Below are 24,727 nucleotides of genomic sequence, written 5' to 3'. Positions count from 1 at the left end.
GACCTCATGTCAGTCCCCAGGTCCACAGGTGGCTGCTCCAGCTTTCCGTGCTACTTGGCCACCCCTATGCTCCTGGGTGGGTTAGGTACACCTGCTCCTCCACGCCACAGCCACTTCTGCCAGGGTTGTAGCAGAACATCCATGCCCCTTTCTGGCCACACGCCCATTAACTACACCAGCCAGGCCTAGCGAAACAAGTGCGGCACCCACCTTGAGTTTTCTGACATTTATTGAGAGCCGATGGCAGTAAATGCAGTCAGTCAAGCATACCACTGCCACATGCCTGACAAAAAATTACAGTATGAGTCAGTCCATCGCAGGGGACCAGAAGGACATATACACACACTGTACAACCTGGTGCTTTAGGAATTGTCTGTACCATGGAATTTTTTTGGTTGGTGTTAATTCCCAACAATAAAAATAACATTTGTCTCTTTTACAATTAAGGTTGATAAGGTTGGGTTTTTTCCTTTAAATATTTGTTGCCAGACTTTTTATAGGAGCAAACGTCTTCAAAGCACCACGAGCCATTTAATATTCAGAATAGTCAGAATAATATAGGTGGAACCGAAGCACAGAAGAGCAGGGAAAAGCACCAAGATGCATAGCTTTGACAGAATGGGAATACAATACAGATTCCATAACTTAATCATAAAAAATATATATATATGTATATATCCATCATGGAGAGCTTCATGAATTTTTTTTAAGATACATTTTTTTTCTTTACAACAGATAGTTCTAGGCTTTTTTTTTTTTTTAAAGAAATTTCAAAGTTGTGCCAAACACATCTGGGTCAGCAAACACAATGGAGGAGAGAGAGAGAGAGAGAGAGAAAGCAGTTTGTACTTCTCAGAAAAAAATTACAGCAACATGTTGTTTTGAAACCACAAGCAAAATGCATTCATCAGAATTCAAGCGATAAACCAGACTCCAAATCCTGTTTATACATGAATATACAGCTGTGTATTCTCGAGAATACGCGCGCGCGCGCACACACACACACACACATACATTCACACACATTAAAAAAAAATAAAAAAACAACCCTGAAGACACCTAAGAAAAATAAAACAACCTCCAGATCAGAGTTAACAAAAACCTTCATGAAACAAGGCACATCCTTTGAGTTTCTTAAACTGTGTAAAAATAAAGGAAGAACACTGAATTCCAACAGAAAAACAAACCAAAAGCTGTTTGCACAGACCTTCTACGGAGATAAAAGGTATCTTATGCTTGTGCTACTCTTAATATGATCTTGCCACAAAGACATAGAGCTTATTGTAATCTAATAGATTTTCTCAAGCTAAAATCCAGTTCTCTTGATTTTTTTAAAACTTTTATTATATAATTGACACTATTTTTAATATTTTAAATATATATTTGTTAAAGTTTATTCCTTTTTTTAATTTCTGGGGGAAAATATCTGTCTTAAATCTTTTTTTCCCAATAAATTAATACTTCTTTATATAGCTTATTATTTCTTCATCCCTTATCATCCTCCACAGAAAGAGTTTTTGTTCCCCAACTAAAGTTCATAACACTTCACTGCAGCAGGGCATTGTCCTAAATACAGGCCTCGCTCAGCCATGCCCACCACTGCTCTGCTTGCTTCGGCTAAGGCCCTCTGTCCTCTGCAATGAGCTCAGCGCATGTAAGAAACCTACCGGGATATAGAGGTAGCTAATAAGCCTCTTGGACCAGGAGGCTCAAGCCAGAAATGAAGGAGCTGAACCCACGGGCTGGTCTGAATTCCTCTAGCCCGATTTTGGGTCCCCAAGGTCATTGGTTTGACAAAGGAGCAGCTATATCGGGATGTGGCGGGAGAAATCGCTGACACTTGCAAGAAGCAGGGAAGCCAATCCCAGCCCACTCACTCACACATGGCCCCACTGACATCCATGGGCCCAGGCCTGCAAGGAATAGCTACCGACCTGGGTACAGGCTGCAGGATGGGAGGCCTTGTAACTGGAGCCCTTGTAGATGGGAAATGCTGGTCTGTCAAGAGCTTGGAGGAAAAGCCCTGACAATACATCAGCTGCTCGGCCTTGTCCCTGTTGGCCAACCTCAGCTTAAGCCCAACGAACAGCCCCACAGCTGTTAATTCTGGTCCGGGCGTCACCCCTGCTTGTTCAGACACAGCAAGGGGCAGGGAGGAGGGAGCCAGGTTACAGAAATGGGGCAGGACATCGAGGCTTTAGAAACTGATGAGCAATTTGGGATTTCTCAGACATGCCCCAGGCCCTTGAGCCAGCATCACAGCACTCGGCTCACCAGCCCCTTGGAGACTGAAAAGGGACTGGACATTTCTAGGGGGATCTAGCAGAGCCGGAGTTAGCATAACTAATGGCAACACACATATGGGCAGGGACATTAACTCTCCTGCTTCAGAGCTGTAGCCAAATGCTGATGGGTAGGGCTTGTCTCCATGGCACTGCGGTGCAAGCCCGAGGCGTGTGAATGGTTGAGCACTCTAATTGCCCCATGTAGACCCGCCGGCATGAACTAAAAGGTACATAGTGAATCGTAACATAACGGCCACGCTGGGTCAGACCAATGGTCCATCCAGCCCAGTGTCCTGTCTTCCGGCAGTGACCGGCACCAGATGGCTCAGAGTGATCCATCCCCTGCTGTCCAGCCATTGAAGGACCAATCCTCCATGAACTGATCTAATACTTTTTTGAACCCAGTTATACTTTGTCTTCACCCACCCCCTGGCAATGAGTTCCACAGGTTAACTGTGCATTGTGTGAAGAAATACATCCTTCTGTTTCTATTAAACCTGCTGCCTATTAATTTCATCTCTACAATTCACACCCCTGGCAAAGGCACAGGGGTGCCCTGCAGACAAGCCCTAAGAGACCAGGAGGCCTAATGAGAACTGAGGGGAATTATCCAACATCTGCCATTGCGGCATTCTTACATCCACATCGCTGCATCTGGAACTGGCCCCTCTCTGAGAAGGGACACTGGGCTAGCAGAAGCCTGGCTGGAGCCAGTCAGGCACGCCCATGGGCCTGGACTGGAAGCTGGCAGCACATTTCTAGGGAGTGCTGCTCCCTCCCGGGGCTCGGCTCCCCAAGGACGGCGGGGTGTTCAGAACACAGCCTGGAGCAGTGGGATTAACCAGCAGGGTGCAGCGCCTTGCTCCATCAGTCAGCGGCCCAGGGAGGAGCTGTCTGTCATGCCTGTCATTCCAGCAGGGCTCAGCCATGAGCAGCTGACGTGAGGCTAAGCTGCCCGTGCTGTGTGCTACGGGGTTATACGCGTGTTAGCTACTGCGGCTCTCCAAGATCATGCTCTGACACAAGCTGGTCTCCCTGAGGGAAGGCAGGGCTGGGGCGCAGGGTGGGGGACCGAGTGAGCCCCACGTAACAGAGGGGTACCAGGAAATGCTGCTGGACTGACTGGGACAAGGAAAGGGATTTGCTCCCTGAGCTCCCTCTGCTCCAGGGGCATTAGCGCTGCCCCAGCAGTGCCCTCTGGCCCAGTGGGGGGTAGGAGGAGCAGCACTGGAGCAGTGAGGCCTGACCGGCCACTTGGGAATCCAACACTAGGGACTCCTGTATTGTGCTCATATGAGGGGTGTCCCACCCCAGGGCTGCAGCCCCATACCCCCTCCTCGCCACGCAGCTCCCCCGGATCTGGCCGCGGTGGTCGCCTGCCTCGCACGGGCCGCACCCCACCAGCAGAACCCACGGGGCAGAGCGCTGGGGGCCCCATGGCCTGGCTCAGGCTGTCCGTGTCTCTAAGGCGGAGGTGCCTCAGGCTGGCTTCCCTTTGCCATCGCTGAGTTGGCTGCTGCTGCCCCCAGCAGACCCCACAGAGCCACCCTCTCGTATCCCTCTTGAAGCCCCTCACCCCCCATGGCAGTCTGGGACCAGGCTGACACAGCGCCTTGCTAGAGATGGATGCCCTGTGCGCCGCTCACTAGGCAATGCTCCTCTAACAGCAGCAAAGCCCCCAGGAGCTTGGGCTCTTTGGGGTCTGCAGTGCAGGCCTGGGGGGGTCTGTTCAGGGCGGGGCTCTTGGCCGCTGTGGTTGCTGCAGTGTTCTGAGGGGACAAGTGGTGGGGGACGGAGCAGTGAAATGGGAGTCAGCCTGGCCCATGGTTTGCTGATGCCCCAGCCCTGCATGGGTAGAGCCTGCCTCTGAATACCCACAGCCTGGCACCCATGGCCCTCAGAGAGCTGACAAGCCCCTAGGCTCCTGCCATCAGAGCCCCTTCCCTCCCAGCCCCTGCCCTCAAGCAGCATCTGTGGAAGGTTCCCCCCCCCGCCCGAGCACAATGTTCCGGCTGCTCCTGGCTGAGAGCCCCACCACTGCTCACCCCCTCCACAGCCCAGCTCACACTGTCCCCAAAGGGTGAGCCCCAGATCCCCAATGGCACCAAATCCCCCACAGCCCCACTGCTCCGGGGATACCACCCTGTTGGGGCCAAACACACGCAGGCATCCCTTTCCATGGAATCCGCCCTCCGAGGCCCCCAGCCCACTGCCAGGGGCTTTCACAGAGCACAACCAGGCCCCCGACAGCCAGCGAGCCTGGGACTGGCTGTCGCTCCCACAGAGAAGCAGGGTGAGGACGGATATCAAAGGCTGAATAGTTCAAGTCAAGGACAAAGTCTTTGGAAGCCAAGCGGTTGTGAGTGGAGAAAGGGGCAATGTGATGGGGCTGTGCTCAGATTTCCAACAGCCCTCTCTGTGCAGCGAAAGCCCCCCAGGAACCGCCTCCTCGGGCAGCCACCAGGAACAGCCCCCCAGCAGGGAGCGGCATTGGGGAGGGAGGAGGCTATTTGCTATATTTTTCTTTTCTTGTCATAACACTGTCTCGAGCATGCAAACCTACAAAGCTTTCTCATGGCACAGAGCGCTGCTTCCGCGGCAAGACGGCCCCCAAAGTAACCAGAACACAGAAAAAAAAAATTTTTAAATGAAAGAGCTAATTGGTCAAACCGGACTTGTCACCAGAACAACGTCTCACGGTCACAGCTTCTCAGCACCAGGAAAGAACAAACAAACACCTTCCGAATAAAACAAAGCATGCAGCTAATCGAACGCCAGCGGGCAAGCACCCACCCTGGCACCACAGCGGGCGGCCCCGGCCCACCACTCCTAGCATCTCCCAACATCAGCAGACGGGGGCACGGGAACGCAGATGGCGGCACACGCGATAATGGCAGTGCTCGGGTGAGAAACGATAGCAACAGGGCGTCACCAGAACGAGAGTCTAACCCAAACCGAATGGGGAGGAAAGCAGATGGATCAATACTGATTTGGGCCACGTTTGGCTACACACAGAACTGTCACATCTGGGCGTCCAGAGAGAGAGAGGACGATCGGTTCAAACTAAAAAGGTGGAAGTTCAGCTAAACGGCACAACCGGATCAGAACCGTTCTCACTGGGATTTCGGGTTTGGCCCGGAGAGGCGAGTCAGGGGACGAGCCCCACCCCACTGGGTTCTCGGGCTGGCAGTTGGGTGTAGACGGCATTACGGGCGCCTTTATCCCACGGTCGCTTGCTACTTAGGTAGGAAATAAAACATAACAGGGCTTTTTGTTTTTTTGCTTCTGCATACCCACTCCCGCCAAAAGCCTGCCCCGAGCGCCGCGGGCCGCGGTCTGTGTGAGCACAATCCTGAGGTAATCTTTTCTTCTTTGTGCAAACCCCGAAGGATGGGCTGTTCGCCGAGGGGGGACAGGCTGTACAAGGGGCAGGGAGGGGGGCTGGGAGTCAGTGGATCCTTGTGCCCTTGTACCCACGGTAAATCCTGAGGTTAGCTGGGGTTCTCCTTGGGCCTCATTCCAGCATGGCGTCCAGCTGGTCGGCCAGGTCGTCGAACATGCTGCCGATGTCGTCCAGAATGCTGACTGTGCTCTTCGCTTCCGCGGCGGTGCTGCGGGTGCAGAAAGCGTCCGTTAGCATCGCTGCGGGGGGGGGCTGCACCCCACAGGACCGCCCCCGGCCCGTGGCTAATGTGGGTCTCGCCCGGAGGGCAGGGGTAGCAGGCATGTGGGGGCGGGAGGGGTGTCACACTGAGCAATGGAGTAACTTTCCACCCAAACTGCGGGGAGGGGACACAGGCCCTCAGAGCCCAGCAAGCCCCTCCACCCCCCCGGCCCTGGCCCGGTAACTTCCCTCCTGTCCCCCATCTGTACAATTCTGCTCCCCAAACACTCCTCATCCCACCCAGGGTGCCTCTCAAGACAGGGTTTCACCCCATGCCCCCTGTGGCTGTGTCCCACCCCAATTCTCCTCCATAAGGGCCCCCTCAAGCCTGGATCTCCCCAAGAACCCCCCAATACTGACCCCTGCCCCTCCCCAAGTCTGTGTCCCTCTTCCAGCTCCCCTTGGGTCCCCTTCAGAACTGAGCCTCCTTCCTGGGGGGAACAAGGGGCTGGAGCCACAAGGCAGAGCTGGGTTCTGTCTCCCCTCCTAGCTGGGCCCCCCTCGTTGGGGAAGGTCTCAACCAGCTCCATGAGGAGGGGGCCATGGAGCAGCCCCTAGAAGCATTGTCCTTCAAAAGCTGAAAGGGGGGTAACCTGGGGAGGGGGGCAGGAGCAGGACAGTTTGTATCTATTAACGCACACGTCCTTAAAGAACCTGGAACTGACCCCAGCCGTCCTGCAGGCTTGTCGGCATGGGAGATTTTCCAGTTATACCAGTATAACTCTACAGGTACAGCTAAGCCCCGACAGTTATCCTGGAATAACCCACCCTGTTCCAGTACAAGGGCTTGTCGACACTAGAAACCCTACAGCTGTGCCACTGCAGTGCTTCAGCATAGACCGATGGGAGGCTCCACCTCCCCGAGAGGCCGTAGCTAGGTCGACCTAGAGCTGTCTTCACAGGGACTTGGACTTTTCCACCCTCCCAGTGACTCTGCTTGGCTGATCCTAAGAGTAGGTTTTCTCAGCTTAGTTTAAATCATTTCCTGAGCAACATAAGCTAAACTGGAAATAGGTCCTCTTGCACCAGAATAAGAGCCCCCACCCATGGAGTTATAGCGGTATAACTGCAGGGCTCTGAATTCACACCCCACCTTATTGCGCTATCACTTCCCTAGGTGCACGTGCCCTGCGTCTCACTATTCCTTCACGGCCTAGCAATCAGCTGTGAAACCCACTGGCAGAGGGCGCATCCCCACCCCTTCTGGGAGCAGGGCCACGTAGAAGATAACAGCCTTCTACTGCTACCGGTTATTTGTTAGCTTACCTGACCAAGCCCTGCTGATGATCCTTATGGAGGGTCAATATGGTTTTTAAAACCTAGGGAAATTACGTAACCCCCCCCCTTTACAAGCACATGAAGGCCTGCAAAGCTAAGCACTGGTGGTACCTGAATTAAGGTTGTCTGCACTAAGTGCCATCACACGGGCCCTGTAGAAGGGAGCCCCTGCCCTGAGAAACTTAGAAAGACTGACCCAGCAGAGACCAGACTCACAGGGAGACCCGCAGGAATGGGGACATCTGAGCCTTGTCTACAATAGGTGAGAAGGGGCTTTTTCCAATGGAGCTAGCCTGGCTCAGCAAACAGCCCCGCCTGACACTAACAGGGAGTACCGTATCCCTGAAGCATGAGAAGCAACAGCCCTTGCACCCACGACTCTTTTCCTATTTGCCCTGCCCGACACTGTCCAGCAGCAGTGAGTCCCAAAGGTTGGCGCCCCTCACAAAAAAGGCACAGCCCCATGTGCATGCGCAAGAGGGAGCGGGATCCTTACTCTACTGCCTGCCCATCCTCCTGCTTGATCTTCTGCTCCACAGCCTGCAGGGCCGCCGCCAGCGAGGCGCTGGTCTCCTCCAGCTTCTGGTGTGCCATCTCAGGGCTGGCGCTCTCCGTCGAGGGCCCGGCGATGGAGGAGCGCGGCGGCTTGACGGGCACCTGCTGGGGCTGCCCGCCGGGCGATAAGGGCTTGGCGGGGCTCGAGCAGAGCGAAGGCGGTGTGCTTGAAGGCTTGATCGTCGTGGTGAGCTGCTTGGCAGGGGATGGGGTGGGCGTGGAGCCCGCGCTCACTGACTGGATGGCGGCGTGAGGTTTGGGGGGCTTGGGTGCCGTCGGGGGCGGTGGGGGCTTGGGCGACACCAGGGGTGCGGTGCCGTGGACTCGCTTCACCTCTGCAGGAGAGAAGAGAGGAGAGGGGCTGTGAGGGTCATAGTCATTGCTGTTAATATGGGGAGGCTGGGATTGGGGGGTGTCACCCCTGTTCTGGGTGAGAGGGGCTGGGTGAGGGGGGTCGCCCCTGCCCTGTGCGGGGGCACAATAATGGGAGCCAGCATCAGACCTTTGGGAGGCTTCCCCAGTCAGCAGCAGAACCCAGAATAGAACCCAGGAGTCCTGGGCCCCTGCTTAAGGCTGGCCCGCCCCACAATTAACCTCAATCAATATAGAACCCAGCCACTTCATGGGCTAATGAATTTTCAATACAATCCAGCTCAAGAAGCAGGCAGCCAGCGGCAGAGCCACCCTGACTCAGCTGGGGGGTGGCCACTGGGAGCTGTGGGTGGCTGGCCGTGCAAATGTAGACAAACTGTCTGGCAGCTCGCCAGTGGATTACCCTGACAGGCTGCGTGCGGCCCACGGGCCACAGGTTGCCCACCACTGCCACAAAGGCTTGTACTCCTAGCTCCAGAGCTCCTACAGTTGGTCCCCGTCCGTGCCCCCCTAGGACTTTGCCGTGGACTCCAGTGAATGTCCCACCCCGCTCCCAAGAGCATTAGGAATTATGGGGCCTGGTTGATTGCTGGGACAAGCCGCCTAACGCTGCCCAGAATTTCAGCAGCTGTTCCCAGAGGGGTCTTTTCACTTCCCCACTCACCCAAATGGGGTGATGCACAGCAGCTGCTGGCCATGACTCGGGACCCGGCCCAGCTGGGCAGGATTGGGGGGGGAAGACACTGCATCCAAAAGAGGCTGGCTGGAGGAAGGATGCAAGTGAGACTGGAAGCTCTCTGGGGCAGGGACTGTCTTTTGTTCCATCTCTACAGCACCCGGCACCGCGGGGCCAGGGTGCTACCACAATCCAAGCCATAAACAACAACGGGCACAGCTGGAATGTAGTCGATCTCTCGCTGTTCTTCCCCAGCTGAAGGGGTCCCGCTCTGCCCCACAGTGCTCCTGCCACATCACTGTGGGGCAGCGCTCACCAAACACAGGCTCACGCCTCAGAGGGAGGCCCAGAGAGGCTCCACCGGGCAGCAGGAAGGCAGGCGGGGGCAAAGAAGACGTCCTGTCCCCGCTGCCAGCCGCCGTGAGGAAAGGCTTCCCCTCAGCGCCAGCCACGAGGATTGCCCCTCGTCAAGCCGTGTGGAGTGAGCCCGGCCTGGTGCTGGGAGAACTGGCAGAGATGCAGATGGGCTGCGGAGCTACCTGACGCAGGCCAAGGGGATTAAACCCGAAACACTCTCAGCAGACGCTTGGCTGGCACAGAGCCTCCCATCCCCTCGCACTCCAGTGCTGCTGTACGGACCACGAGGCAGGGCCCTGCGCCTGCACCACCTGGGGTTTGCCTTAGCGCTCTCCCAGGCTAGAGCGAACCGACTCTGACCCCGCTTAGCTTGTGGGCTCTCAGGAGCAGAGCTGAGGGCCGGGGGAGCAGAGCCTGCGTCCTTCCGGACTCCTGCCAGCCCCCTCGGCAGGACGCCACGTACCTGGGCTGCCGGGGCTGGGGATCAGCGCCTTTTTGGAAGTGGGTGTGGGCGGCCCGGGGACCTTCTGTGCTTGTGGGGTTAACACGGGCTTGGGAGAGACTGGCGGCTTGAAGGGCTTTTTGGGCTCCCCACCCACAGCCTGCGGCGCATGCTCCAGCCTGTCCTGCCTGTCGCCTGCGGCAGGGCCCTGCGGGGGTGTCTCTGCACCGCTCATCTCAGACGCCGGCCTCCGCTTGATTGTGCCGGTGCCGTTCTGGTAGACGGAGAGGGGGGCCGGCTCCAGCCCCTGCTCCTTGTCTTTGGACTTGGGCCGTCGCTTGACCGTGTCCGACTCGGTCAGGATGAACTTGACGCTGTCCTGCTGGCTCTGTTTGGCCCGGATCCTCCTCTTGAGTGTGGCGCTGGCCTCCACCTTAGCCAGGTCCCCGTGCCGGTGAGCAGGTGACAGCCCCTCCCCTGCCTCGCCCTTGGCCAGCCCCATCTGCCGGGGCCGCTGCTTGATGGTCAGGTTCCCCTCCTCGGCGAAGGGGATGTTCTCGGCTGAGCTGTTCTGGGGGGAGCCCCCGTGCTCTGCCCGCAGCCGCTCCACCGGGCCGCCGTCCTTGCCCGTGTCCGACCTGACGCTGTCGGAGCGCTCCCTGCGGGCGGCCGCGATGAGGCCGGTCACGGGGCCGCTGATGGTCCTGCGCCGGTTCACCACCTCCCCGTCCAGGCCTATGGCGTCTTTGTGCTTCACAGTGGCCAGGACGGCAGCCACGCGGGAAAGCTCCGGGCTGGCCAGGTGCATGGTGCCAGCAGGGTGCAGGTAGTAGCCTTCGGGTCCCTTCCCTCCTCCTCCTGCGAGAGGCTTCTGCAGGGCCAAGCCACGGGCGCCCCCGCCAATAGAGGACATCTCCAGCATGGCCGCGATGCTCTTGACGCTACCCGCGCTGCCCGTGTCCACGCTGCCCCCAAAGTCACTCGCGCGCCGTTGCTCCCGGTAACTCTCCTGTGCCTTCCCATCCTCCCCGCCGGGCACGTCCCCTTCCCCCTCCTTGGTGAAGTCGTCGGCCATGTTGGTGCTGGAGATGGCGGAGCTGGAGCGCTTGGGTGGTGGCGGGGGAGGCCCCTTCTTCTTGGGCCTGACGGCAAAGGACTGGCTGCGGTTGACGTTCTTGTCCCCGCCCGACTGCGCCCGCACTGAATGGCTCCTGCCCACCCGCCGCTGCACCGTGGCGTAGGGCCCGGCGTCCGGCACCAGCAGCTCGTCCCGCTCCTGCTCGCTGTCAGACATGGCGTAGCGGTTCAGGCTGTGCGCGCGCTTCTTCGGCCTGCCCAGCTCCTCCTCTGCTTCCCCACTCTGCGGCGGCAGGCAGAGCACGGGCACTGAGACTGGCAGGACTGGGACTCCTTGTGCCACGGGGCCCGGTGGGTGCCCGGCGAGGCCTTCGCCCTCCACGGGCTGTGGCATGACGTAGGCAAAGCCCCTGTGGGTGGGAGACTGAGGCAGGGACCTGGGCGACATGGGGCGGTCGGCCTGCTGGAGGAGCTGCGGCGTGGGCTTGACCTTGGCCGTGGCGTGGGGCACGATGAGTTTCTGGGGCGAGGACGGCCGCGGCTTGGTGGGCGTCTGTGGTGGGGTGAAGCGCCCTCCGGCCGGGGGGAATGACTGCCTGGGCTTGCCTGGCACCGGGGGCACGCTGGCTCTCTTGACGGTGTGCCCATGCCGCACAGGCCTGACCTCCTTGGGCATGCTGGAAGGCCCCTCCCTCACCTCCTCCATCAGGTACTCCTGGCTCTTGGACATGGCTGCGCTCGGCCCCTTGGGCCCGTCCCCCAGCAGCTCCTGGGAGCTGCTTATGTGCTTCGCCCGGCCGCTCAGGTTGTTCTCATGCACGTGCCTGGAAGGGGGACCCCGGTAGCCTGCCCCGTCCCGGATATGTGCCACGTGGTTCGCCTGCTTCTCCTGGCCCTCGGGTGCCTCACCCGTACCCGTGAGGGCCACCTGCAGCTCATTGCTCAGCTCGCTGTCCTGGAAGGTGGTCATCTTGGGAGACTGGCACTCGGCACTCTCCTGCTGGGGGGACTCGATGGCCAGCACATCCAAAGACTGAGGCGCCTTCTTCTTCAGGGTCCCCGACTCGTACTTGATGTACTCGGCCTTCTGGATTTCAGCCAGCTTCTTCACCGCCAGCATCAGCTTCTTCTGGTGGCCTGCAAGGGGGGAGGGAACACATGGCACAAGGGGGCGTTAACCAACGAGGAGCGACTCATCTCACCAGCAAACCCAGAGACCCTGGTGCTGGCCCGTGGATAGTGACACTCATTGCTCCGGGACGGCTGTCTCAGCCCAACCCAACCATGCCCACACCCTGACTGAGCGCTCGTCTCCCACCAAGCATCGGTGGGGCCTTTGCAATTTAACCGGGGCTGTGTATTTTAGGGTGTTTTAACTAAAAGGAGACTTCCAAGTTAGAGACACATTGGGGGGCCCTGACTGGTGTCAGCCGAGTTCTCTGGAGTTACACTGGTGACATGAATGCAGGATTTGACCTAGATGGCCCCCAATGAAGGACTTCTTATCGTGAAACCGGAAATGATTTCACAGGAACCTAGGGACTGCCACAGTAAATCAGACCCACGGTCCATCTCCCCCAGGATCCTGTGTCTTGCTGCTCCAGAACAAGGTGCAGGGACCCCCTGCAGGAGTGGATGTGGGATAACCTGCCCCCCACTCTAGGTCTCATCCTGGATTCTAACAGGCGGTGTTTGGCTAAAGCCCTGAAGCAGGAGGTTTAATGTCCCTGCCAACAGCTGAGTTAGCCTTAGCTATCCCAGCTCTGGCTCTTCCTGTTCTGCACAGACATGCCCGTCCTTTCCGGGGTCTCGCCCTTCCCCTTTCCAGTCCTCAGGCACAGCCACGCTCTGCTGCAGGGAGGGGTTCTCAAAGGAGCCTCAGGGAGTTAGACACATCAGTCCTACTGATTTAGGCCTGTGCGCCCAACTCCTTTAAGCTCCTTTGCAATCCTACCCTCCCAGCAACCTGTTTCGGTCAGCACAGCGCAGAGGTTCTCCTGGAAGCCAGGCTGCCCCTCCTAGGTCCTGCAGCAGCTGGTTTCCACTGACCCTGACCCCAGGGCTGGATTTGAGCCAACACTTCCAGCCCTTTAACCATTTTGTTTGTTTCCTGGCTTCGTGGGTAATATTCCTGCTGGGAATGACTGCGCATCACCCAGTGGCTAGGCAGGGGGAGACCTGGGATGAAGCAACAACCCCTTAACTAAAGCAACTGGCGGTTCTGGTGAGCAGGGAGTCAGCCAACCACAAGGGCCCTTGACAGGAGAATCTCTCCCAGCAGGAGGGGAGGCTGATGGGTTTTCTAGCTCCCCTCTGAGCTTACAGAGCAGCCATTAGCTGGCCTCTCAAATCTCCGGGAGCAACACAAGCACACTGTCTCCTGGGAGCAGGCATTGCTCCTTTACGTGCCCCAAGTGCTATTCGCCATTATGAATCCTGATCTCTCCTCCGCTCAAGCCATTCCCACCGCAAGAGGCCCCCGTCATCTCTCCTCAACCACAAATGCACCTCGGCTGCCTTGCTCAGGTTGTTCGTTCTTGGCCTCGGCCGTCCCATCACCACGCGGGTGCAAAGCGTAGCGATCCGTCCTAGAGCCGGCCATGACCAGAGACCGCGCTCACTCCAGACGGCATCGCTACCCTCTTTCCTAAACCTGAGGTTACTTGCATGAATATGTCAAAAACCTGGAGATTGACTCAGGGACTTAACCCACCGCCGATTTCCATTAACAACCAACTGCACCTGATCTCTACACCGGTGGCTTTAATGTCATCTTTAACACTAGAGAACTCACCACTTCCCTAGGTCGTTTGCGCCACTGGTTTATCACCCTCACTGTGCCTTATTTCTAATGGGAAGTTGCCTGGCTTTCGGCCACTGGTCCTTGCTCTGCCTTTCTCTGCTAAATTGAAGGCCCCTTGGCAGCCAATATATTCTCCCTGTGAAGACACTGAGCTGACACTATAACCAAGTCACCTCTTGACCATCCTGCTGTAAGCTAGAGATCGAGCTCTTTGAGTCTCTCACTGTCCGGCATTCTCTCCACCACACCAATCAGTTTTGTGGCTTTTTTCGGCCCCCTCTCCAAATGGTTAACACCCTTTTTTAAACTGGGGACACCCAACCTAGCCTCAGCATGCCAAGATCAGTCCCACCAATGCCGCACACGGGGTAAAATCACCTCCCTGTTCCTACTCACTGCTCCCACGTTTCTCCAGTCAAGCATCACAACAGCCCGTTTGGCCATGACATCGCATTGGGAGCTCACATGGCGTGGCTTGTGCGTTATCTAGGAGCCAGCAGTGTACAATCTGGGGCATGTCTACATGGGGAAATTGACCAGCATGACGATAGCGGTGTAAATACATGGCTACACAGCTCTGGGCCAAGTTCCCTCCAGGAGCAGCTTCGCTGACTTCAATGGAATTGTGCCCATGCTGCACTGGGATGTCAGCCAAGTCGACAGGATGCGTGTGGTAACCAAGATACAAGGGCACCTGTCTGTTCCTCCCTCTGCAGCAATGGGCCCAATTCTCCAAGTGCCCTGGAGGCACAGCACATATGCTGCAATAACATCCACCACCCCCGGTCTTCACAGGGCATTTGTGTTCTGACCGGGCACTTCTCGCAGACGCGGGCAGTTGGGGCAGGGAAGGAATCAGTCACCGCTTTCAGAAATGTCAGGCTGCCAAGGTAACCCCAATGAGACGGGTGATTCCTGCATGTCACTGCAGCTGCAGGCCGTTCTTGATTCATGGCACTTGTAGCAGGCACCAGGAGCAGTGAAGCACAAGGCCCCCAGGAGGTCTGAAGACAGCGCTTGGGAGGACACCAAAGCTAGGGAACGTCCTTACATAGCCAAGCGAGAAGGTGCTGTGAGCCCTGCAGCTGGTCTAATAGATAGCCTGGTCCTGCTTTGGACGCTGAAGGCTTTGGGTGAGAAGCAAGGTACAGCACACCAGGGGTTAACAGAGCACAGCACAGGGTGGGAGAGGCGAGGCCTTGGTGCACCCCAGGGTGCCACGGTATCCTCTGAGCCTAGCTTCTGGCATGAGAATTCCCTCTCCACCTCAGGGAGCCTTCCATCCCAGGGCAGTGCTGACATCATGGCAGACCTGCCCTGTCACAGGTGCCATCAGGCCGAGACGGCCCATCCAGTCCCAAATGCCCAGTACATTGCTGGGCATGTCCCTGGGACAAAGGCTCTGACCAAGACAGAGGCCTAGGACGGGAGTAGCAGGCAGGGAGCTGCAGGGCACCAGCAGAGCTGTGAGGCGGGAGCCCAGCTTTGGGATCACAAGGGGCTGTGGATCAGAACTGAGCAGTGTGCAGTGGGCAGGACCGGAACACGACAGATGTGGGGCTGCCCAGGACAGCCTGGGCAGAGCTGAGTGAGGGGGGGCCTCAGGACTGAGATGTGGGCATGTTCCCTGTACAGTGCTGAGCCCAGACACAGTCAATGGGAGCTGAGGGTGCGCCATTAATGTCCCTTTACAGCCAGTGGCAGAGTGGCGTCTGCCCATGGTGCATTGCACAGTCTGTCGGTGCCCACGGGCATTACAGCTGTGCCGCTTTCGCCTCCTGGCCAGGAGGATGCCATGAAGACCCGCCACCATATGCAGCAGGCGCTGCCCCGTGCCAATGCCCGGCCCCGCGTTACCCAGCTTCGTGATCCCGATCTCCTGCAGATCCTCCCACGTGATGTCCGTGATGAAGTCGATGTTCTCGTAGCCGTTCTCCACCAGCACTTTGTAGTACTGGGCCAGGCCGATCATAGAGAGCCAGAGAGCCAGGTTGGCCTACAGAGGCAGGAGGCAAAGGGAGAACAGTGCTTTAGCCCTGACCCAACACCATTTAAAGAGACTGCGTGGGGGTAACACCTATGCCATGGCCTGGTATTAATGCCCCTCCCTTCCCCCGAGGTTAATGCAGCCGAGAGCTTTACAATCTACCCAATGACGTTCCTGCCCCTGGGGCCCGAGTCTCCTGTGCATCTGTGTGCACCAGCACCACATGCCAGCATTCAGGTCTGTGCACCCTCCTTGCCCTGCTGGGAACCGCGCCCAAGGTGCCAGGCAGTGGCGAATCGGGCCCCTGGCTTCGCAGGATACCCTGAGCCAAAGGCACATGACAGCAGCGAATTGGGCCCAACTAGCTCATCCTCGCTGCAGGACGCTGCCCGGGCTCTGTTCTCCAGCACGTTGTTCAGTCTAGTTCAGGGGCTCCCACCCCTTCCCATGGGAGAGGACTGCACAACAATGGAAGTCTCACCAAGAGGGGGTTTCCTCAGACTGCCTAAATTCCCTTGGCATCCCAATCAACCCAGTACTCCGGAACCATTTCCCGGGGTCCCCTCCAGGACAGGGCACCCAGACCTGTGCTCAGAGCTCAGGGGAGATCCAGGCAGAGCTCTTCTCTTGGGTGGACAGCATTCACTGCTCTCTGGGAGAGGACTGAAACCTCCAAATGCGCCAGGAGAGGGCCCTTCTCGCGCTGCACTGGGACGCTGTCCCAAACAAAACAGGCTGCAACATGGGGGCTAATCCCCACATGGCAAGAAGATGGGGTCCAGGGCTTCACCTATCTCCAGCAGTTAAAGAGCTACAGGCCATCCCAGGGTAGGAGAGGCGAGGCCTAGCTACACCCCGGGGGGGTTAGCCTGGTGACCCCATGCCTCATAGGGAATCCTGCCAATAGGGCAAAGCTGACAGGCAGGGAGCGTTCCAAGGTCCATTACCGGGGAGAGCTGCGGGAGCCTTACCGGCTTGTACTCCGGAAGCCACTCGGGGATATTCAGGCTGTTGATCTCCGAGGTGATCTTCTTCCTGTGTCCAGGTTTCGTCACGCCAATAGCTGTGAGGTCCTAGGGCACAGAAAGACACCCGTCACCTTCACTGCACAAGCAGGGCCTAGCCACGCAGCACTGGCAGCCCCCACGGAAGATCGCAAGCTGTCAGCCGCTGCAGGCCACCTCTCCGTTACAAGGGGTGTGGGAGCAGGCTTGGAAGGGTGAGGTTTTTATCGGTAAATGGCGATTTCACTGTACACCCAAACCCACAAAAATACTTCCAGTGACCCCCATGGAGAGCGGCAGACAGGAGAAGTGAGAACAATGTGGCTTGAGAACTCGTCAGAGTGCGAGGCTAATGACTTTGTGCATGTGGACATGAGACATGTCGGCATTTTAACAGTGACAAAGTTTTAACTTTTTGAGTCTCAACAGCTATCGTCATTCAATAATTATGGTGTGAGCTCCTCCCTCATTGCCTGACCCCCGACCCAATAGTCCCCCCCAACTGCGAAAACTTAAAATCAATACAAATGAAAAAGTGCTCCACAATAAACATTGAGCTTCTCCGTGGAGATGAGAAACAAATCCAAATGGCATTCTCCTAGTGCGAAGGAAGGCTCTGGCTTCGCAAAGCCAAGGGCACGCTCTGCAGGGCAGAGATTGCGTGTGTGTGTGTGTGTGTGTGTGTGTGCATACACACACCACACCCAGCGCAGAGGGGCCCCACCCACAAGAGGCAGTTGCACTGCTAGGAATGAATGAATTGGGTCCTGTGGCATTCCCCCAACAGGGAGGCTGTGAGCTTGGGGAGGTGATGCTGTGCCCCTCACACACCACACGCCAGCGGACTCCGGCTGGAAGGGCAGAGTTCAGCCGTCCTTTGGAGCCAGGACACACACCGTCAGCCTCTCTAAAGCTGCTCTAGGTCTGGAGACCAGGGGAGAAGGGACTAGTTCCCTCACCCCCGTGTTCTCAGAGCAGGCTGAGGGGTCCCTGCCCAGTCACCCCACTGGGATCATGCCCCCGGTTCTGGTGAGAAAGGGAAAAAGCCCCCAGAGCTGCAGCTGGAGCAGCCCTGCCATGTGCCATGCCACATCACCAGGCTGCTCAGGGAGTATGGCGGGGCTGGGAGCCTTAGGATGGAGCTTGGGCCCAGCTGCTCAGAGCTGTCCTCAGGGCCAGTCCCTGCCCACCGCGCCAGCAGCTCACGGGCACCCCAGCCTGGCGCCCGGCAGCTTGGGACAAGCCCCACTGGGTGCTGCTCCGAGCTCAGTGGGACGCCGCTGGGCTGCGATGAACCCCAGCGTGAGCTGTGGGAACTCAGCATCTCAGAGAGGCCAGGAGCATCCCCTGTGAGAGCGCCCAGCACCCATGGATTCTGTGACCACCCAGCCCCCAGCCCCAGGGCTCGCCAGGTGCTGGTAATGCTGCTGCAGCAGGGCTACCCCAGGGGGTTGGGTCGGAGCACCAGCCCCCCATGCAGAGCCACCCTTGGCCCCTCCCAGCACTCCCCACACTTCAGCTCCCCGCCCAGCCACAGGTGTGTGCAGAGAGGGGAAGGGGAGAGACATGGGCCTGTCCAAGCAGCTCTGGGGGGCTAAACCCCCAAGAGGGGATCTTAACTCATCTGCAAAGATGGTAGCTCAGCCTGGATTTGCCCATGAGTGCCGCACCTGCCCCAGCCCCCACACAGCTCCCAGCCCCCGGTACCACTCAGCTGGGTCTGGAATGATCCCCTTTCCCTTTTACCGTCTAGAAGGCTGGGAGCCAGCAAAGCTGGGCATGCTGCCCATGAGCACCGCGACTCGCCGTTCGATCCAGGCCCCAAATCCCACCCCACATCACAGAGCCACGGCAGCTCAAGGCAGGGGCCTCCCAGCCCGTCCTGCAGCCCCTCCTCCACCCTTCACCTAAGGGGGGTATGCGTGCTATCTGGGCCCGATCCCATGCCATTGCCAGGAGAGCTCAAGGGAGCAAGATCGGGGCCCTCGCCCTTCAGCTCACCCCCGGCTCCCGGCCATCCTTACCTCTGGGGTCATCCGGCTGATGGTGGGGATGTCGTACCCGGCATTAATGAAGTTGGCCGCGTACAGCTGCAGCTGGAACTTGCAGAGCCACTGGTACACGGCCTCAGAGCTCTGGGGGTGAGACAGAACGGGGGTCACTGGTGCTGCCAAGCGAGCCCGGGCTGTGCCATGGACACAGCAGCATGCGCAGTCAGTGCCAACCCAGGCTGCACCCAGCCAATCCTCGTACAGGGAGGAGAGTCCTCCCTAGCCCCAAGCAGTCGGGGATTGGCCCCACTCCACCACCCCAGGGGCTGCCCCCCTAGACCCAGCAGTTGGGGGAGAGGGAGCTGCAGTCAGGCAAAGCCCAGAAGCTCCTGGCCGTAACCCTCACGGGTAGGAGAGGCAAGAGCCCAGCCACCTGCAGGATTTAGCAGGGAAAGAACCTCCCGGCTGAGTCTGTGACAGGTGCCTAACCCCAGCTTCTCCCATATGGAAGAGGGGCAGGAGCCTGGGGAACTCCCTGGGACATGAAGGAGCCTGTAGGAGATTTGCCAGATGGTCCCCTTCTGCCCTGGGGCCCCACAGCAGGAGGCAGGCGATACATTTACCCCGTCACCAGCCCCGAGAATCACCCCCCTAGGGAGACAGACCGAGCAACATTTCCTCCCTCTCAATCAGCCCAGCATGGAGAGGCCCTTCAGAACCCTGCAATTCCCCAGCGCGCCCGAGGTCCCTGCCCGCCCACGCGCTCTCTGCACCCCGTCGCACCAGGCTCCTGGCAGCCTGTTCGTTTGCAGCTGGCAGCGCCCCGCCGCACCGGGAAGCTGTGAACCGCAGGTGGCAGCACAATGAGGGAAGCTGTCTGAGGTGCTCAGCCAACGTGCGACTCTCGCCCTGGGCGCCGGAACGGTTGTTCCGAGGAGGGGACCCCGCCATGCCGCTGCCGAGATGTGACGGCTGAGCCGAGGGCTGCAGACAACGGAGCCCAACGTGCTGCAAGCTCGGGCTCCGGAGCGCGGAAACGCAGTCAGCACATGGCGTCCCCCTGCCCCGCGCAGAGCCAGCCCTGTCCCCACCTGCACTCCCTCACTGACAGCTGCTCGCAGGGCAACAGCACCGAGGGCCCACTTCCTCTCCAGAGCCCCCTGCGCTGTGAGCAATGGGTCCAACTGCCCCCCTCCCCGCAACACCAGAACCTCTCGAGCTGCCAAAGGGGCAGAGGTAGGGATTGGGGAGCAGAATTGCTGGGCTGGAGAAAGGGCAGATGTGGGGCTGGGCACATAATGAATGAGAATGTGGGGCTGGGGAGAAGCTGGGATCTCCGCACCCCCACGCGGCGATTGATGAAGGTCTGTGTGATTTGATCTGAGTTGGACTCCCCAGAGAGAGCCATATCCCGGCATTGGATACACCTGGGAGAGGGGGCAGTCCTGCGACCGCCCCACACCCCCTGGGGGTGGCAGCGGGGGGGGGAGGGAATCAGACGACAGACCCCAACACAATATCATTTTGCAATCTCATGATCTGTGTAATTTCGGGGTTGGCCACGCTGCATGGATCTGCGTAGTGACCCCTGACCTCAGTGGGGTCACCTGTGCAGGGCAGCGTGCAGGACTGGGACGGGGGAGCCACTGCCTTTAATAATAAATAACTCCCAAGTGAGCGTCAACAACAAGCCACTCTCCTGCAACACCCAAACAGCATCTGGGCAGCCACCAAACCACATGTGAACTCAAGTGGGGAGAAGGCAGCAGGAGCGGCCCCCGGGACCTCGGCTTTCTGCAGCCTTCATTAGCTCCCGCTGCACCGTTCCCCAGCTCCGGCCACGGTCCTGGGCGTGGGCTGCAGAGAGACGGCCCTGTCTCCAGGAAAAGGGAGGAGGCGAACGCTGGGCAAGTACAGGCCCTACCTCAGAAACTTAAGGAGAATCCCAGGGGGTAGAACTCCCTCAACGCAGCACCCCCTGCAGGCAGTGGGGCTAAGGCAGGCTCCCTACCTGCCCTGGCTCCGCACGGCTCCCGGAAGCGACCGGCATGTCCAGTATGAGCGAGGGCGGCCAGGGGGGTCTCTGCGCTCTGCCCCCGCCCTGAATACCGACTCTGCAGCTCCCATTGGCAGGGAACTGCAGCCAATGGGAGCTGCGGGGGAGGCACCTGCAGGCAGGGACAGGACACAGAGCCACCTGGCCACCTCTCAGCCTAGGAGCTGGACATGCCGGTCGCTTCCAGGAGCCGCCTAAGGTAAGCGCCGCCCGCACCCCGCACACACCCCAACCCCGTCCAGCCCAGTCAAAGTGAGTGAGGGTGGGGGAGAGCGAGTGATAGAGGGAGGGGGGATGCAGTGAGCGGGGGTGTGGCCTCAGAGAAGGGGCGGGGAGGGGCAGGGCCTTGGGAAAGGGGCGGGCAGGAGCTGGGCAAGGCTGTTCAGGTTTGTGCGATTAGAAAGTTGGCCACCCTACGCAGGCGGTGGGACGGAGCGAGTGCCTCAGCGCCCTACTCGGAGGGCAGGGGGCAGCTCTCTCCCCCACTCGCCGGAAAAGGGATGATTGATCGCTAAAATCGAGCTGCCTCTGAGCCAGGACAAGCCGGCCCATCATTGCTGGACGGGGCCAGGGCGAGCTGAGCTGTGACCCTGGGCTGCCAGTCCTTTCCCTCGCACCGAGCAAGCCTGGCAGATGGGCGCTGCCTCTTTTTAAAGGCCCGTTCCCTCTGCCGGCTGGATTCAATCAGCTGCCACGTGGCTCCCGCCTTCTTACCTTCCCTTCTGACATTGGCTCTATCTTCTTCAGCTGCTGCTCAGCGGGTGGCTGCCCGGCGTAGGGAGAGCTGGCCAGGCTCTGAGTCCGAGAAGAACCTGTTGCAAAGCAGGCAAAGGGAGTGGTCAGAGCAGCTGGGAACGCTGCACTGGCAGGCCCTGCGGAGGCCTTGCAGGATGTAGACATTAAAGACCCCACGGCACTTCTGTCTGGGGTGTTACCCTGGGAGTCCTGGCCCCAGGGCAGCACGGGTGGCCCAGTTCCCCTGTAGGTCCAACTGGATGAGGAACACTTTCTCTCTCACTTGTCCTAAATTGTTGTCCAGTGTTGCTGGCAAGCTCCTCCCCAGCAGTGGCTGCATTTCACCAATGGGTGCCTTTTCTGTATAGCCCATTCATGTCTATGGGGTGCTTCGAGATCCCCCCACGAATCGGGAGATCTAGAGAGAGAGAGCAGAGTGCGGCTTTTCTGTTTAAACCCACCCTCCTCTGAACTTTGTTAGGGATGTCTGCATGCACGCCGAGGCTGTGTCTCTTAGGAGGCCTCGGGCCCGCTTCCTGTCACTGGGGCGCTGGCATCCCTAGCCCCTTGGGCTGCGACGCACCAGCGGTGTGTAGCCTGTTTAGCTTTCAGTGAGGCAGCCATCAGGACTCAAGTGGAACAGCACGACGTGGTCAGGAGAACCCACCGCTCTATTTCCTGTCCCACATCCTAGGGCAGCCTTGCTCAGACCTCAGTGGGGCAGGAGCCGAAGTAGCCACCAACATTCCCAGAAGAGCCACAGCCGTGTGAATTCCGTGTTCCACTCACTCCGCTGCTCCAGATTCTCACAGCAGAGTGACTGCCCAAGCATTAGTATTTTACCCACTGCAATTGGTTAATAACACAGTAAAAGCCTCCGGATTGAATTATGAACCAATCGAAGTTATTCACCAATCACACGGTGGTTTAACATCGTGTGCCACTTTTTGTCACTGTCCTAGGGCATGTCAGGACGAGACATTAACCCTACAAACGCCAGGGTGCCGGCCTGCCACGGGTGCAGTGCACCCGCCTTCCACTCTGGGGATAGTGGTGTATCAGACCTAGAATGGCCCCGGGCCTGACGCTGCTTTTTGGACACTGGCCCTGGACCAGAGTGCAAAGGCCAGGACGTTCCGACTGGAAACCAGCCCTTCTCCAGCCCCATCACCATGGCGGTGCCCCGCTGGGCCCTCTGCTCAGCACACCCAGCCTAGTTCTTTCCTCAGCGGCGAGCTCCAGGTCCAGAGGAGGGAGCGGCTCGGACCCACAGGGATTACGGCATTCGGCTTAGGGCTGCTCTCCCTTCCCCCTGCCTGCCAGCAGCTAGCCATGGGAGCCTGGCTAAGTGACTGGCTCCTGGGGCCCGGCTGAGAACTCACACCGCTCATTCTCAGGGTTTAGTGACAGGCGTTTGTGCCTTCCCGGCTCGAGCTGTTCGACACAATGCTGCCGGCTGGGCCGAGTTCCCAGCCCCGGGGAGGCTGCAGGCCAAGTTAAGCACTTTGCAATTGGGCTGGTAAAATGGATGCAACCAGCATGGAGGTAAGCAGCAACCCCCCCACCCGCACCCACCAATCATCCCCCCCACCACACACACACACACCAACCACCCCTCACCCCAACTATACACACGCACACACCATACACACATACCCCAACTACACACGCACATACCCAACCACCCCCATACCCATACCCCAACCACACACACACCCCAACTCCTCCACTCCCTACACACACCCCAACCCCCCCATCCACACCAATCGTATAGACACACACCAATCAACCACACCCCCCCAACCACACACACCTCAAACCCCCCCACACATGCAACCCCCATTCCCCCCACACCGCCTTCCACACATATACACCAACCATACACACATCCCACATACCACAACCCCCCCATGCATGCACATACACCCTACACACCAATCGCACACACATACATCAACCATATGGCACACAGCCACCAATCACACAAAAATGCACATCCCAACCATGCACCTCCCCAACACCCAACCCACATGCACACACACCCCACACATACACACACACACACACACACACACACACACACACACACACACGCACACCCTAATCATACACACACCCCACCCCCAACCCCACACGGACACACCCCCCCACACACCAATCACAAACGCACCTCAATCATGCACGCACACACACCAGTCATACACACACACCACACACAATGCTGCTTGGCACGCAGGGACCAGCGATCAACAGACGGCCCTGGCAGCAGCGCCAAGCCTGCAGGCCGCGGGCAGCACCTCGCTCCCTCGGTTGGCCTGGAGCATGGCCAGGCCAACAGCCTGGAGGTGGAGCACACACCAGGACACACGCTTGCCCTCCCCGGCCCCCCCGGCCCCCGACTAACCGAAGCAGGAGAAGGCCTGGCAGCAGCAGAAAGGCGAAAGCATCATTTTACCCACGCGCTTTCCTCTTGGGCAACAGGAGCAAAAAAATCAACGCCAAGCCCTCGCAGGTACCAAGGGTCAGCCCTGCTCCGAGCGGCCAGGCAACCGCCAGCCACGCACCTGCAGGAGCCTCCAGGTTCTTGGCCGGCCCATCATCCACCACAGACTCTTGCACCGATGCCTTCTGGGACAGGACCGTCGCCAGCAGCTGAAAAAAATACACCACCAAGGGTAAAAAATGGGGAAGGGTAGGGGGGCTGTCAGGAGCCAGAGACTGTGTTGCTAACGCTGCGGCAGCCTGAGCCGGAGGCGCGGGCGGGCAGGGAGGGGCGCAGTGGATTTTGGATGCAGCAGGGAGTGCGTGAGAACACAGCTCACAGCACAGATGGTCCTTCGCCTCCAGCAAGGGATGGCAGGAGCTGCAGTTCCATCCGGACACCCCAGTTCCAGCCTCATGCACACCTAGCCCCAGCCCCCCGCAGCCATGGGAAATGGTGGGGCCTCCCCTCGGCCTGATTAGCCAGGAAGAGGCACAGAGCATGGCCCCCTGGCCTAATGGTTCCAGAGCACCGGGCGGAGGGCAGGCGTCTGGAGCCAGGGGCCGTGTGACTGAGTAGGGGCAGCAGAGCCCAGCCAGCTGCAGCAGCAGCCTGGAGACCCTCTGCCCCATGGAGGAGGTGCAGGGGAGGGAAGGACAGAGCAGCCCGCAAAGGATGGATCTCCTACTCCCAAAGTCAGCCCTGGTGCCACTCCCAGTGGACAGCCTCAGAGAAGGGCAGGGTCTGCCGGTCCCGCCCCAGGCAGGCCAGTGGGGTGGAGAGCCAGGATGGCGCTGGAGTGCCCAAAGCCCGTTAGGGGAGGGCTGCAGCCGACGGAGCTGCGCCTGACCCCCAGGCCCAGAGTGGGCTGCAGCAGAGCGGTGGGGACCAATGGACACGCAGAGCTTAGCGTCTGCCCTGTCATCCCACCCCCCGCTGGGCTGGGGGACCCCAACACAGCAG

The 24,727-nt window shown here is 58.8% G+C and overlaps 1 protein-coding gene across 2 annotated transcripts in view; it reads right to left on the bottom strand.

The window, feature by feature from the left end:
- Positions 1–211: 211 nt before the first annotated feature.
- Positions 212–24,727, bottom strand: part of CASKIN1 (CASK interacting protein 1) — a 162,051-nt gene continuing 137,535 nt past the window's right edge. For both annotated transcript variants that reach the window (XM_043493694.1, XM_038420504.2), the window contains 8 exons: positions 23,847–23,934; positions 21,262–21,359; positions 18,525–18,635; positions 16,468–16,569; positions 15,367–15,505; positions 9,651–11,843; positions 7,724–8,117; positions 212–5,896 (listed from right to left, as the gene is read on the bottom strand). In XM_043493694.1, the coding sequence (XP_043349629.1) occupies positions 5,800–5,896; positions 7,724–8,117; positions 9,651–11,843; positions 15,367–15,505; positions 16,468–16,569; positions 18,525–18,635; positions 21,262–21,359; positions 23,847–23,934 (3,222 nt within the window). In that variant the 3' untranslated portion in view covers positions 212–5,799. The remainder of the gene's footprint in view (positions 5,897–7,723; positions 8,118–9,650; positions 11,844–15,366; positions 15,506–16,467; positions 16,570–18,524; positions 18,636–21,261; positions 21,360–23,846; positions 23,935–24,727) is intronic.

This window comes from Dermochelys coriacea, chromosome 10 (assembly GCF_009764565.3).
Source record: "Dermochelys coriacea isolate rDerCor1 chromosome 10, rDerCor1.pri.v4, whole genome shotgun sequence".
NCBI lineage: Eukaryota > Metazoa > Chordata > Testudines > Dermochelyidae > Dermochelys > Dermochelys coriacea.
This window is presented reverse-complemented; position numbering and strand designations above follow the sequence as displayed.